The 15,377-nt window shown below is 41.1% G+C and overlaps 2 protein-coding genes across 3 annotated transcripts in view; both read left to right on the forward strand.

Annotated features, from left to right (window-relative positions):
- Positions 1–15,377, forward strand: part of ggt7 (gamma-glutamyltransferase 7) — a 219,444-nt gene that overhangs the window by 94,949 nt on the left and 109,118 nt on the right. The window lies entirely within an intron of this gene.
- top1b (DNA topoisomerase Ib) overlaps positions 1–15,377 on the forward strand; it is a 32,310-nt gene that overhangs the window by 6,475 nt on the left and 10,458 nt on the right. The window contains exons 6-15 of the mRNA XM_087306419.1: positions 1,507–1,596; positions 3,284–3,380; positions 4,443–4,537; positions 6,025–6,140; positions 6,777–6,898; positions 8,778–8,900; positions 11,102–11,289; positions 11,668–11,812; positions 13,352–13,495; positions 13,864–14,049. Coding sequence (XP_087162545.1) covers positions 1,507–1,596; positions 3,284–3,380; positions 4,443–4,537; positions 6,025–6,140; positions 6,777–6,898; positions 8,778–8,900; positions 11,102–11,289; positions 11,668–11,812; positions 13,352–13,495; positions 13,864–14,049 — 1,306 coding nt within the window. The remainder of the gene's footprint in view (positions 1–1,506; positions 1,597–3,283; positions 3,381–4,442; positions 4,538–6,024; positions 6,141–6,776; positions 6,899–8,777; positions 8,901–11,101; positions 11,290–11,667; positions 11,813–13,351; positions 13,496–13,863; positions 14,050–15,377) is intronic.

Genomic DNA, 15,377 nt, shown 5'->3' on the forward strand with positions numbered 1-15,377 from the left:
CGGACGTTTCTGGAGACCGCAAAATATGTCCCGGGAGGCACGTATTTGTGCAGTTTTTGTTTTCACGAATCCGCGAGAGGCCGCCGTGCATGCTTTTTTGCGTCTCGAACGCTTGCGCACGCTGTTCGCGCCCTTGCTGTTCTCGGGTAAAAAGCCGCCGGAGGCTGCTGTCGAGCGACCGTCTGTCCGACTGACTGAATGATCGACTGGGCGGCCAGACAATCGGATAACGCGGCCACCCTCCTCCTCCTCCTTCTTCCCTAAACCCGAGCGACGATTTACAAAAGCCGTGCAGAAAAAGAAAAGCCCTCGTCTGTTTTTGACTGCGTTTTCGGATTTCACCGCTTTCTTGCCCCGTTACGAACTCATTCGCTTTATTTTTTTGGATTCTGTTTTTTGTCTTTCCTGATTTCTGGAACCGCTCTTCCCTGGACTGGAACTCAGTCGGCGAACGCGGCCGGTAGGCAAGAAAAAACGCTTATGTGATGCTCTAAAACAGAAACAAGACTCAGCAATGATGTGTGTGTGCGGTGTTTATAGTCCATCTGATGAATCCTGATCTTCTTCACCTGTATGTGTTCGCAATCTGGGGGGATCTGGGCCAGGCGTGTGAGTGAAGTGCATGAGGACGTTTGTAGTTCAATAAATAGGCAGATTTGTAGTTCTTCAGCGATCTTCACAGGCTGGATCACTGGTGATCGTGACACTTATTAAGTAAAAGTAATGTGTCAACATACTTTTGCGTTACCTTTTTTGATATCAACGGGGGTTTTTTTTAATAATGCGTGTTATAATTTTAAAAAATGTGTAATTTTATTTAGAAATAATTTAAAGCCCTTTTACAACCAGAGAGAATTGTGAAGCAAAAAACATCATACTGATGAAAATGTTGACATCTGTGGAGTTGAGGCGCAGCTCGAACACACCTTTCTGGACTTCACTGCACATAGGCTGCATGAAAAATCTCTCCTCAGCTATGAAAATCCCACATTCTTTTTATTATCATTTTAAGGACACAAAGTGAGATGAATAAACATGTGTTCACGTTTAAGCTAGAATGTTTACACAAATTGTATCTAACATATTTTCGATTTCTCCCAACATGGGGACAGAAGAGCTTTCAACAAATGGGAAAACAAAGTAACTGGTGTGACTTTTGTGAAAGAGTAACTTTGATATTTTATCAGAGATTAAAAAGTCATTTTACTAGTAACGTAAAGTAATCTGATCTGAGTAAAGAAACCTGATTATATAGCTCATATTACACCCAACACTGGTGGTCAGAATGAGGAAATACTGAGTAACATGAGGAACTCATCTGCCTCCTGCTTCCAAAAGTCAATTCTAAAGGCTTAGAAAAGTCTATACAGTTTATATTTTAAAAGACGTCATTAATTAAATATGGAGACATTCACTTTAGTTTTTTACATTTACTTCAGGAAAATGATTGACAGGATCTGTAAAATTTTATCATCTGTTTAATACAAAGTGCATGTCTTGTTTCAGCCCTTCATCAATTAAAGTGGAAGAGGACACAGACAATCATCACACCGTCAAACACGAGAAACCGCTCAAGAGAGAGCGAGATGAAGACGAGTATGTGCAGCTTTCTTCCCATGTAGGGTTGCAAAATTCTTGAAATTTCAAGGCTGGAAGACCCCTACTGGTTGGCTCAAAAGGCTGTTATTATCCATCAACATAGTTAATCTGCTATCCAAATAGAGAAGACTCCAGATCCAGATCTGTTTTCACATTACTGTAACAGTTGGGTTGGGGTAGGGGTGTAAAACAAATAAAATTAATGGGAAATTTCATTCATTAATTTATTTATTCATTTTCTTCCACTGTTCTGGGGCTGGGTCGTGGGGGCAGCAGTCTTAGGAGAGAACCCCAGACTGACCTCTCCCCAGACAGTTCCTTCAGCTCCTCTGGGGGGGGATCCTGAGGCTTTCCTAGGCCAGCCAAAAGACAAAGTCCCTTCAGCATGTCCTGGGTCTTCCCTGAGGCCTCCTCTTAGTGGGACATGCCTGCAACACCTCCCTAGGTAGGCGTCCAGGAGGCATCCAAAACAGATGCCTGAGCCACCTCAGCTGACTTCTCTCGATGTGGAGGAGCAGCGGCTCAACTCCGAGCTCCTCCCGAGTGTAAGAGATCCTTACCCTATGTATAAGAGTGAGCCCTGTCACCCTTCGAAGGAAACTCATTTCGGCCACTTGTATCCAAGGTCTTGTTCTTTCGGTCATGACCTAAAGCTCATGACCATAGGTGAGATTAGGAACGTAGATTGACCGGTAAATCGAAAGCTTTGCCTTTCGGCTCAGCTCCTGCTTCACCACAACAGACCTGTACATTGGCCATATTACTGCTGCCGCTGCACTGATCCACCTGTCAATCTCCATCCTTCCTTCACTCATGAACAAAACCCCGAGATACTTAAACTCCTCCACCTGGGGTAACACTTTCCTCCAACCTGGAGATGATAAACCACCTTTTTCCAGTGGAGCACCATGGCCTCGGACTTGAAGGTGCTGATTCTCATCCCAGCCGCGTCGCACTCGGCAACAAAATACCCCATGCAGCGCATGCTGAAGTTCCATGTTTGATAAAGCCAACAGAACAACATCGTCTGCGAATAACAGAGATGAAATCCTGTGATCCCCAACCGGCCCCCTCTCCACCCCAAGGCTGCGCCTTGAAATTCTGTCCATAAAAATTATAAACAGAATTGGTGACAAAGGGCAGCCCTGCCGGAGTCCAACATGCACTGGAAACAATTCTGACTTATTGCCGGCAATGCGAACCAGACTCCTACTCTGTTCATACAGGGAAGAGACGGTCCTTAACCAAGCCACTCTAACCCCATACTCCCCGATCACCCTCCACAGAACGCCACAAGGGACTTGGTCGAATGCCTTCTCCAAGTCCACAAAACACATGTGGACTGGTTTGGCGTACTCCCATGTACCCTCGAGCACCCTGGTGAGGGTAATTCTTGTTAACTTCCGGCTGCAGATGTATCTGATCTATAGCCGAGTAACTATGTGGATGGATGATAAAAACCTTCTGAGCCTACAAGCAGGTGCAGAAGGCCCCTACTGGCCCATATCTATCATCTGATTAACACCCATTCAATCAAGTGAAAACATTCCAATCAGCTGCATATTTTCGAAATTCCAAGATCCCATGGAAATTTTCCACCCTATTTGCAATCCTATTCCCATGATCCTCCTTATGTATCTTATGCATGTTTGTCAAATCGTGATGATTTTTGTTTGTTATGCAGGTATGAACACAAGCCCAAAAAGGTAAAAGTGGAGAATGAGAAGAAGGTGAAAAAACGCAAACAGGAAGAGGAAGACAGTGATTTTGAGGAGAGGGTGGTACGTATCGCTCATACTCTTGAAGAAGTAATGTAATGTAATGTGTATTTATATAGCACATTTATTGTGTGTGGCCACACACCCAAAGCACTTCACAATCATGAGGGGAGTCTCTTCACACCACCGCCAGTGCGCTCACCACACACCAGCTATTGGTGGAGTGGAGAGACAGTGATAGAGCCAATTCGGTGGATGGGGATGATTAGGAGGCCATGATGGGTAAGGGCCTATTGAGGGACTTTGGCCAGGACACTGGGGTTACACCCCTACTCTTTACGAGAAGTGCCATTGGATTTTTTAATGACCACAGAGAGTCAGGACCTCGGTTAAACGTCTCATCCGAAAGACGGCGCCCGCTAACAGTGTAGGGTCCCCTTTACTTTTTTACTGGGGCATTAGGACTCACACAGACCACAGGTTGAGCGCCCCCTGCTGGCCTCACTAACACCACTTCTAACTGCAACCTTGCTTTCCAATGTGGTCTGGGTAATGACCAGGCTCAGCCTTGCTTAGCTTCAGTGAGTAACCGGTCTTGGGCTGCAGGGTGATATGGCTGTGGCACACCATCTCTCAAGTTGCGTTGACACTTACGCTCTTATACGCTCAACCGTGTGGTCCAGAATTTAGTGTCGTCCCAAATGGAACACAAAACTTTTTTTACTAAGCGAATATTCAAGTTTCCCAGACGCTGTTTATCTGTTGCCATATAATTAAAATAAATGACTGAACTACCAAATAGTACCTATATAGTTGGCATAATGTGGAGGAGAATTTGTCTTTAACAATCCAAAATAAATACAGAAATCCAACATGAGCGCCTAATAGCTACTCCCCTTTGCTATGAGCAAAACGGCTAGCGTTCAGTGCGTGAAGTGTTCGATATTTATCGGTGCATTGAGCAAGTGCATCATTCGGGTTTTAAAGTGCACTCTTTCTTTTTAGAATTTGTAGAATTTGTTTGCGCTACTTGTACTATTCATACTACAAAAATTTGCGTACAATAGTGCATAAGTATGCGATTTGGGTTACAGCTGTTAGTAACATCTGTTCTGACTGTACTAGGAAAAGAAACCAAAGAAGAAGATAAAAGAGGAGAAGAAAGACACCACTGGAGGAAAGAAGAAAGCCAAAAACCAGCCGGAGGAGAAGTGGAAATGGTGGGACATAATCACGATAAATCTTTTATAAACAAAGAGTGCCCCTGTTATGCTATTTTAAACTTTTTAATTTCCTTCATCAATTCAGTGCCAAAAATGTTGTCATGATATGCATCGCAGGTAGTGCTTTCTAAATTACTGACTTCTTTTTTAAAATAAACATTTGAATGCTGTTGAGCAGGTTTTTGAACACCTTTTATTGTGTTCACATGCTCAAACCAGGGTTTCCACACTTCTTGAAAGTACTTGAATGTCAGACATATGGATTCAAGGCCTGGAATGTACTTCAAAACAAACACCGGTCCTTGAAAGTGCTTGAATTGTGTTTGAAATGAAATTTGTTTAAGGTGTTATTTCAGCAGTTGTCCTGTGCTGCTGTCAAAAACAACTACAAATTATCAATTCTTCGTTTAAAAATCTTAAATCTTGTACAAGAACAAATAATGCACATTTGATCAGTATTTCAGACACCACATTTGAATGTTACAGTATTGAATTCAAGACATTTGACTAAAGTTCTTTGAACATGAAAATGACACATTCAAAGCATCATCCTTCATTTATTTTATTTTCGGCTTAGTCCCTTTAACCTTATCATTACTCTGCTATTTTAATGTCAATATTAAATGTCAGTGAAATGTTAAGTACAGTCAGGAGTTTCATGGCCCTACATACGTTGGGGGAATTAAGAAACGTCCTTGTCATTGATAGCCTGGTTGGTGAAGCATGTTGTCCGGTATGGTGTCGTTCAGAAAGGTTTCCGTGAAACGCAGAGCAAGAAAGCCTTCAAGAAAATGAAATGAAATGAAATATTATATTTTTTTATTTTATACTATATTATACTTTATTATATTATATTATATTATGTTATATTATATTATATTATAATATATTATTTGATATTATATTATTTTATATTATTTTATATTATATTATTATATATTATTTTATATTATTTTATTTTATATTATATTATATTATATTATATTATATTATATTATATTATATTATATTATATTATATTATATTATATTATATTATATTATTCATTCATCCATCCATTTTCTTGTCGGCTTAGTCCCTTTATTAATCCGGGGTCGCCACAGTGGAATGAACCGCCAACTTATCCACTAAGTTTTTACGCAGCGGATGCCCTTCCACCCGCAACCCATCTCTGGGAAACATCCACACACACACTCATACACTACGGACAATTTAGCCTACCCAATTCACCTGTACCGCATGTCTTTGGACTGTGGGGGAAACCGGAGCACCCTAAGGAAACCCACGCGAACACAGGGAGAACATGCAAACTCCACACAGTAATGCCAACTAAGCCGAGGCTCGAACCAGCGACCTTCTTGCTTTGAGGCGACAGCACTACCTACTGCACCACTGTGTTGCCCCCTATTTTATTTTATATTATATTTTATTATATTCTTATATATTATATTATAGTTCTTGACTTCTCTTCCTCTGTTGCTCAGGTGGGAGGAGGAGAGATACACAGATGGCTCCAAATGGAGGTTTCTGGAGCATAAAGGTCCTGTGTTTCCTCCGCCATATGAACCCCTGCCAGGCCATATCAAGTTTTATTACGATGGTGAGGAGCGTTGACCTTTGACCCCACCACCTGTACACTATCATGTTCCACTCGCAAATGCTACATGGGCTTTTACAGAAATGATAGACCAACGATATTACAGCCAGTGCAATTACTCCTAACTACATTCATCTAAAATGTGGAAGTGGATCTGTACAGTATGCTTACCTGATTAGTCATTTTACCTCAGCTTAGTCCCTTATTTATCAGTCACAACAGCGGAATGAACCGCCGACTATTCCATGTTTTACACAGCGGATGCTCTTCCATCCGCAACCCAGTACTGGGAAACACTCATTCACACACACACTCATACACTATGGCCAATTTACTTCATTCAATTCACCTATAGCACATGTGTTTGGACTAAGGGAAACTGCTAACACTGGAAGAACATGCAAACTCCATACAGAAATGCCAACTGGCCAAGCCAGGAATCGAACCAGCAACCTTCCTGCTGTGAGGCAACAGTGCTCACCGCTGAGCCACCATGCCACCCATCATTTTTTGTCAGTTAGGAAAAAAAAAATATGAAAATCAGTCATAAATATTGGCTTTTTAAAGATAAAGTATCATAATGAATAGTGAGATGGTGTATGATTGAAATGTTGAAACAATCATCTCGTTTTCCTTCAGGAAATGCCATGAAACTGAGCCCCGCTGCGGAGGAAGTGGCCACATTTTATGCAAAAATGCTGGAGCACGAGTACACAACTAATGAAATATTCAGAAAGAACTTCTTCAAAGACTGGAGGAAGGTAACGCAGTCTTAAAATCACTGATACTTCATTATAGGCATGGGCCGGTATAAGATTCTGACGGTATGATAACCTTGGTATTGTGATTACTGCTCTAAAATATACAGTTGAAGTCAGAATTATTAGCCCCCCTGAATTGTTAGCGTCCCTGTTTATTTTTTTCCCCAATTTCTGTTCTTTTCTGGGAAGATTGTTTCATCACTTTTCCAAGCATAATAGTTTTAATAACTCATTTCTAATAACTGATTTATTTTATCTTTGCTGTGATGACAGTAAATAATATTTTACTAGATATTTTTCAAGACACTTCTATACAGCTTAAAGTGACATTAAAAGGCTTAACTAGGGTAATAAGGTGAACTAGGCAGGTTAGGGTAATTAGGCAAGTTATTGTATAACAATTCTGTACATTATTGAAAAAAAAATAGCTTAAAGGGGCTAATAATATTGTCCCAAAAATATATTTTTTTAAATTAACAACTGCTTTTATTCTAGCCGAAATAAAACAAATAAGACTTTCTCTAGAAGAAAAAATATTATCAGACAAACTGTGAAAATTTCATTACTCTGTTAAAAATCATTTTGGAAATATAAAAAAAAAAAATAATCAAAAGAGGGCTAATAATTCTGACTTCATCTGTATATAAAAAAATAAATACATTTCCCCTTTGAACACAAAATATTTTATGTAGAGAAACATTAAAATTATGGAGCAGGTAACATGTCAGGCTAAATTATTAAAAATTAATCTTTGACTTCTGTTGTCTTTTTTAAAACACAGATTTCTTTACAATTTAAAATGGCATCTTTGTAGAGTTGGGCGATGTCGACTAATTTGGCATCATACGATGTCTGATGAGAGATCCGGAAAATCAAAGTTTTAAAACCGCCAAAATGTTCTACTATTCTGTTTCTAGGATATGAGTAGGATTTTTTATTTATTTAATATTTGATTTATTTTAATTTTATTTTGATTAATTTTAATTTTTTCATGACAACAGTATCTCCAGCAGAAAAAATATATAAAGATGTAGGGTTGGGCCGATGGAGGGATCCGGTGGTGAGGGGTGAGAAGGTTGCGCGACTTATTTGAGAACCGGGAGGGAGATTATCACGCTTGCGGGCATTCGGAGCCTCTGTGCATTTGCGGGAGACTGCTGAAACTTCCGGGAGATTTGCGATGTCTGAATATCACGTTTAACAACTATAGTGACACACGATCCAGCGGTACATCTTTGATAAACTGTCCGACGTACACTGCTCACTGGAACTTAGAAGAGCACATGACAGTGTGTGTGGCTGTGTGTGTGTGTGGTATCGTGATGAGCGTTTTCAGCGGACGGAGAGCTGTTCAGAGATGCTAGGTAAAACACGGTGTGGATGTGGATCATTTTCGTTCTTAAATGCATTTTAATACTAAGACGTATTCGTGTAAATGGCACCTGAGTGTGTATTTTTCACAAGCAGGTTTGCGGCGGGGCGGAGGATCGGCGATGCCGGCTCAGCATCGTGTTGTCTATTGGCCATCGGCGATGGACGATGGAATCGTCTATCAGCCCAACCCTACATCTTTGGATATCTTTTCTGCTGGAGATACTGTTGTCCTAAAAAACAAACAAAAAAATAAATAAATATATATATCAAATATTAAATAAATAAAAAAATCTTACGCATACCTTAGGAAAGGAATAGCAGGAAATTTTGGCGGTTTTAAAACGTTGACTTTTCCAAACCGCGGTATACCTTGACACGGTTATCATCCCATGCCTGCTTCATCATTGTTGCTCTTAATTTACTGTACTCGACTGCCAGATTTAAGGGAAAAGCATTTGAAAATAGAGAAAAGTTTAAATGTTCTCCCACAAACGTTTCTTGTAAGGAAATGACGTCAGAGGAGAAGTCGAAGATCACGGAGCTGAAGAAATGCGACTTCACTCAGATGCACGAGTACTTTAAAGCACAATCCGAGGCCAGAAAACAGATGTCAAAAGAGGAGAAACAGGTGAGTTCTGTGTCCAGATTATGCCTGCACACTATATCAAGAAATGATCGTCATCCTGATAATAATATTGACCTTATTCTTCAATGTGGAAGTGCGCTTGTTTTAGAACTTCCGGTTCAGTAGCCTATGGGAAAAATGACTAGGAATAATAAATGGTTGAAAACGGTCAAATTACTTGCTCTACAAACAAGTGTTTGCATGACTATACAGACCAAGTAGAATAATAGAATAAGAAAAATATCAGTTTGCAACATCAAGCAGCGTAACGACCTGGTTTTAACATCTAAAAATGAATGGAAGTGAATGAGAGCGGAAGTCTCAAACCAAAATGATTCAAATGGCTGCGCTCGCTCGTCCACAGAGAATAAGGTGAATATGCGGTACCCATATTGTAGAGAAGTGCAATAAATTGAATTCATTTTATGTGCCAAGCATTTGTGTGCTACATTCATAAGTTGTTTATACTAGGGATTTCCAAACTTTTTTATTCCGGGACCCACCTAGGCAAGTAATTCAATCTCAAGACCCACCATAATATTTTAATATGGAAAAATGGGTAAAAATTGTCTCCATTCAAAGCAGTCAAAAATATATGGTGTGCGGCTTTTTGGATTTTGTGATTTGATTTGCACAAAATGAGGCTCGAAGTGCTTTTTGTGGGATGCTGACTGTAACTCTGATCATTTTTTTGTTGAAAAAGATCCTCTTCTTTTTTCAGAAGAGAATATGATCAACCTTTGATCAAGCCTCGTCACATCTCAGTAAATTCCACTGCTAGTGTATAGTCATAAGAAACTAAATCGCTTTTTGATCGACTACTACAAGCTGGACAAACGTCAGATAAATATGCCAATGCAATTAACATTATTGCTGAATTGATCTAATATTTACACATTTGCTTGAGGAAGGAATGATGGGGTAGTTACATTACTATTACTATTTCCATAACATCTATGCCCTTCCATAACATTAGCTGATGTGAAAACTAACAGAGAGCACTATAGCTATTTATTGATTAGCAATCTGTCAACGTTGGGATGTAAAAAATATTGGAAAACAAATAGCTTCAAATGATAGAATACATAGCAAACAATAGAAAATATTGACAATAAAATAAAAGGTTTAGCCTATTAAAATCAATGGCCTATCCAGAAATTAAATAAAGCTCTAAAATTTATTTCACTTTTAATTGTATTTGCATATTGATTAAAGTTACTATAGTTATTTAGTAAAGAGCAGCAAATGAATCTCTCATTGTGTTTTGTTTGATAGGTGTTAATGTTAGAATGCACAGATCTATAATGAAGCATTCGACTACTTTAGTAACTGTTTGTGCTCATTTAAGAGAAAATTAGTAGTGTTTAAAATAAAACACGCAGAATAGAGCAAAAAAAAATAAAATAAAAAATTAGCTCTTTTTCGACGATCCCTTACTGAGAGCACCGCTCAGTGCGAGCTCTACCGGCTAAACGCAGATTGCGAGAGCTCAAACGGAGCAGTGCATGTAATGTCGAGCGCAAAAAAGAAAGAAAAAGACAGCTGTGAAACACAACTAGCTTTGTCTTTTTGTCGGAAACACACTTTAGATATTTTTAGGGTAAGAGGTTTTTGAGTTATTGCCGTCAATCGTACTGGTTTTGATTCTCCGCAATGTAAATATAGCTGCAGCTATGTGACGTTGCGCGGCCCACCTTTGTTCACTGTGCGACCCACTAGTGGGTCACGACCCACAGTTTGAAAACCCCTTGGTTTATACAATCTGACCAATCAGGGATGCGTTTCCCAAACAACAACATAACTCGCGACTGAACTACAATAGTACGATGCGTCGTTTGAGAGTTGAACGATGTGGTGTGGAGTGTTTCCCAAAACTGTAGTTTCTCTTTCGCAGATCAGTTGTTTGAACCACCTTAGTTATGACGTAAAACGTCCGCAACGATGCTGTAAACAGGCGGAATAACAACTTCTTTAGAGAAAATTTGCATTAAATTATTATTTTTTAGTTTAGTTTAAACCAGGGGTGTCCACACTCGGAGGGCTGGTGTCCTGCAAAGTTTAGTTTCAACCCCAATTAGACACACCTGAACCAGCGAATCAAGCTCTTTCTATGTACTAAAAGTATAAATTAGCCTTAATCCAGATCCAAACAAGCACAATTATATTATTAGAGTGTTACACACAGATGTGTCATGTCTTAACAGAAAAACAAAGAAGAGAATGAGCGCATCCTGCAGGAGTATGGCTTCTGCCTGATGGACAACCACCGGGAGCGCATCGGAAACTTCCGGATTGAGCCTCCAGGTCTGTTTAGAGGCCGCGGGGATCATCCGAAGATGGGCAAACTGAAGCGCCGCATCCGACCCGAGGACATCATCATCAACTGCAGCAAGTGAGTCTCTCATCTTTCTGCATTGTGTTATTATTTTCAAGGTGTAGAGCAGTGGTCACCAAACCTGGAGGGCCGGCGTCCTGCAGATTTTAGCTCCAACCCTAATCAAACACACCTAAACAAGCTAATTAAGGTCTTGGTCTCTAAATTCATGTGGCTAATTAGAACTTGAAGTGGCGATGAGGTCTTAAAGTAATCTGAGAACGTCTTTAAAAAGTCTTAAAAAGGTATTGGAATTACTTTTAGGATTCCTGCATATATCCTGTTTTCACAGAGGCAGACTTTACACCCTATAGATTTCCTTTTCATCATACAGCGAATCTCTTTTCTCCGAGAAGTAAATGTGTGCAAGACGGAGTTGATGTGTTTCGTCCTCAGAGACTCAGTTCAGCCCAAAGCGCCGCCGGGCACCAGGTGGAAGGAGGTCCGTCATGATAATAAAGTCACCTGGCTGGTGTCCTGGACGGAGAACATTCAGGGCTCCATCAAGTACATCATGCTCAACCCCAGCTCCAGAATCAAGGTCTCCAACACACACTGTTCTCAGACTATACTAAATGTGCTATTTCACAATGTAATGCAGTGTGTAGCAGAGCAAGACTGAAGTGTGCTTCATCTGTCACCACACATATAAACCTCTTACATATAATTTCTTATGCTGTGGTCACACCAGACACGGCATGCGCAAACAAATCTCCAAAAAAAAGTCAAATTGGCTTAATTTGTGCATCAAATTCACTTCACAATAGATGTGGATTCATGTCATGGCTTCTAAAGCTTTCATTGCAAAACGGCTAACACCGCATTCACACGGGGCTTCAGCGTCAACGCTTGACTGAAGGCGTGTCTGAAGTTGGGGCTGAAGCCATCATCATAGAAGCGTCAGCCAATGAAATTCAGTCAGCAATTAACCACTGTCTAGCTGGTGTATTTGCATACACCGATCTGATTGGCTGACGCTTCCGTCGACGCTTGAAAAGTTGAGCTAGTCCCAACTTCTGCAGCGAGCTAAGCCCCTGAAGGGGCGCTGATGCATCCACAATGCAGTTCGGCAACGCCTGATGTCACCTATTCAAAGTGAATGGGAAGCGTTGACGCTGACGCCCCGTGTGAATGGGGCGTAACGTATTTTATTGAGAGAGTAGCTGTGCTTTATGTGCTTTAGGAAGGCTGAAAACAGCGTAGATTTGTTTGGCGCCGTGTCTGATCTACTACATCCTTTCAGAGGTGCACCCGGCTCTGTGAGTTCATCACCCTCGGCACATCAACAACAGGCACTACGTATATATTCACGCCCATACAAGAGCAAGCTCCTGATTGGTTAACACGGCACGAATGTCCACTGAAGTTCAGATTTTTCAACTCGATGGAAATTTGCACGATTTGAGCAATTCGTACTGCTGTAAATTACTGTTATTGAAAATCCACTGCGTAAGAAAACATGTTAGTGGTTAGTGGTTCATTCTGCTGTGGTGACCCCTGATAAATCAGGGACTAAGCCAAATAATAAAGTGAATGATTGAATGTTATTGGAAAAAATACGACCCAAAAACTTATCAATATTCATTCATTTTCTTGTCGGCTTAGTCCCTTTATTAATCCGGGGTCGCCACAGCGGAATGAACCGCCAACTTATCCAGCAAGTTTTTACGCAGCGGATGCCCTTCCAGCCATCTCTGGGAAACATCCACACACACACTCATACACTACGGACAATTTAGCCTACCCAATTCACCTGTACCGCATGTTTTTGGACCGGAAACCGGAGCACCCGGAGGGAACCCACGCGAAGGCAGGGAGAACATGCAAACTTCACACAGAAATGCCAACTGAGCCGAGGTTCGAGCCAGCAACCCAGCGACCTTCTTGCTGTGAGGCGACAGCACTACCTACTGCGCCACTGCCTCGCCACTATCAATATATCAATATAATTGTTAGCAATAACACACACCGCCGCTACTATTAAGTGCTGACTATTAAGTGTTGAATTGTTGAACTTATCATGAAAGGGAAGTTTTTTTCAGTGGTGGTAAATGTGTGTGTATGGGGGTGTGTGTCTCAGGGAGAGAAGGACTGGCAAAAGTACGAGACGGCACGGCGGCTGAAGAAGTGTGTGGAGCGCATCCGGGCGCAGTACCGGGAGGACTGGAGGAGCAAAGAGATGAGGATTAGACAGAGAGCCGTCGCGCTGTATTTCATCGACAAGGTCTGTCTTCATCACACACTCACCACCTCACTACACTCTCTGCAGTACAACAGGGGGTTTCAGATGGGGGTGGGTGGATTGATCCTAAAGTATTGTTATTTCCGATACTGGCAATGCATCCGTAAATAGAAGTATCGATCCTTTCTATAATAGTCAGTCAATTTGCATGTGCAGTAGCTGGAGACAATAGAAGTGCAAAGGATGAGCAGCGGAGTGACATGTGCTCTTTAAGGTTGAATAAAGACCACCCGTGCTGCTGCGTTCTGAAGCATCTATCAATGTCTGTCAACTTAATCAATGTCTAATCATCTTGTTTTCGGATGCTCAAACTTTAGCATTGTCCTGTGTGTGTGTGTGTTTTGGTTTAGTTGGCTCTGAGGGCCGGTAATGAGAAGGACGAGGGGGAGACGGCAGATACGGTGGGCTGCTGCTCGCTGCGGGTGGAGCACATCAAACTGCATCCACAACTGGACGGACAGGACTACGTGGTGGAGTTCGACTTCCTGGGAAAAGACTCCATCCGCTACTACAACAAAATCCCAGTGGAGAAAAGAGTAAAGCTGCGTCCCAAATCGCATACTTATGCACTATTCTACGCCATTTTGTAGTATAAATAGTGTAAGTAGTGTGTTCACACTGAAAACTCTAAAAATAATAAGTGCACTTTAATTTCCCGGATGATGCACTCATTCAGCCACTAAAATGAAGTGTGTAATGATGGACACTTCACGCGCTCAACGACAGCAGGTTTGCTTACGTAGCGGAAGAGGCGGAGCTATCGGACGCACATGTTGAATAACTTTATTTATTTTGGATGGTGAGAACAAAATTCTACTACGAGAGTGATTATAGTGCCTCCCGATGGTGAATGCGGCAACACTCACGGCAGGTAATATTTGATAATTCGGTCGTTTATTTCACTGATTTGGCGACCGTCAAACGTCATCAGGGAAACAATTTGAATTTTCGCTTAGTAAAAAAACATTAGTGTGCCATTTGGGACGCCACTACATACATGTACTATCCTGTTGAGTGTGTAAGTGCATAAGTACATAGTGCATGAGTGCATAGTGTATAGTGTGCCATTTGGGACGCAGCTTAAGAGATAACCTGAAAAACCTGAAGGAGCTTTCATTAGTGACCCCGAACCACAAAACCAGTCTTACGTTGCACAAGTATATCCCAGCTAGCAAAATTCATGTCCGGCCCACACTAGACACTTACATCCGACCCACACACCGCATGGAATGACAGCACTAGGGCGGTCTGCTCCTGTTAACCAGATCTGGGCCACAATTAAGCCTTAGCAATATTACATATCAGCCAGAATTCAACCACATGAACCAGAACTGACCCTATTCTGGGCCACAGTTTGCTTTCATTCTCACACAGGACACATCTGGATCACATACTGAATGGAATGATGGCTCTAGGGCGGTTCACTACTGTTTGTCAAAATTGTCTATAGTGTGTGTGTGAATGCAAGAGTGTATGGGTGTTTCCCAGTTCTGGGTTGCAGCCGGATGGGCATCCGCTGTGTAAAACATATGCTGGATAAGTTGGCGGTTCATTCCTCTGTGGTGACCCCAGATTAGTAAAGGGACTAAACAGAAAAGAAAATGAATGAATGAAAAATCTATGTTAATGATTTAGTTTTGATACCAAGCTATTACAATCTGGCATCATACTGAATGCATTATTAAGGTATCGAGTCATCCCAAAAAGGAGATTTCCTAAATATTCAGATTTGTTTTGTGAATTCTCTGATATATAGTTATACATATAGTTATAGCTAATTTTGATTTATCCTAACACATCAGTGGCGATGGAAATATGATGTATTCAGCTTTCAGGTGATCTCAGTTTCTAAAAAAGGTTGACA

Source organism: Danio rerio, chromosome 23, assembly GCF_052040795.2.
Source record: "Danio rerio strain M-AB ecotype USA chromosome 23, GRCz13ab, whole genome shotgun sequence".
NCBI classification, from domain to species: domain Eukaryota; kingdom Metazoa; phylum Chordata; class Actinopteri; order Cypriniformes; family Danionidae; genus Danio; species Danio rerio.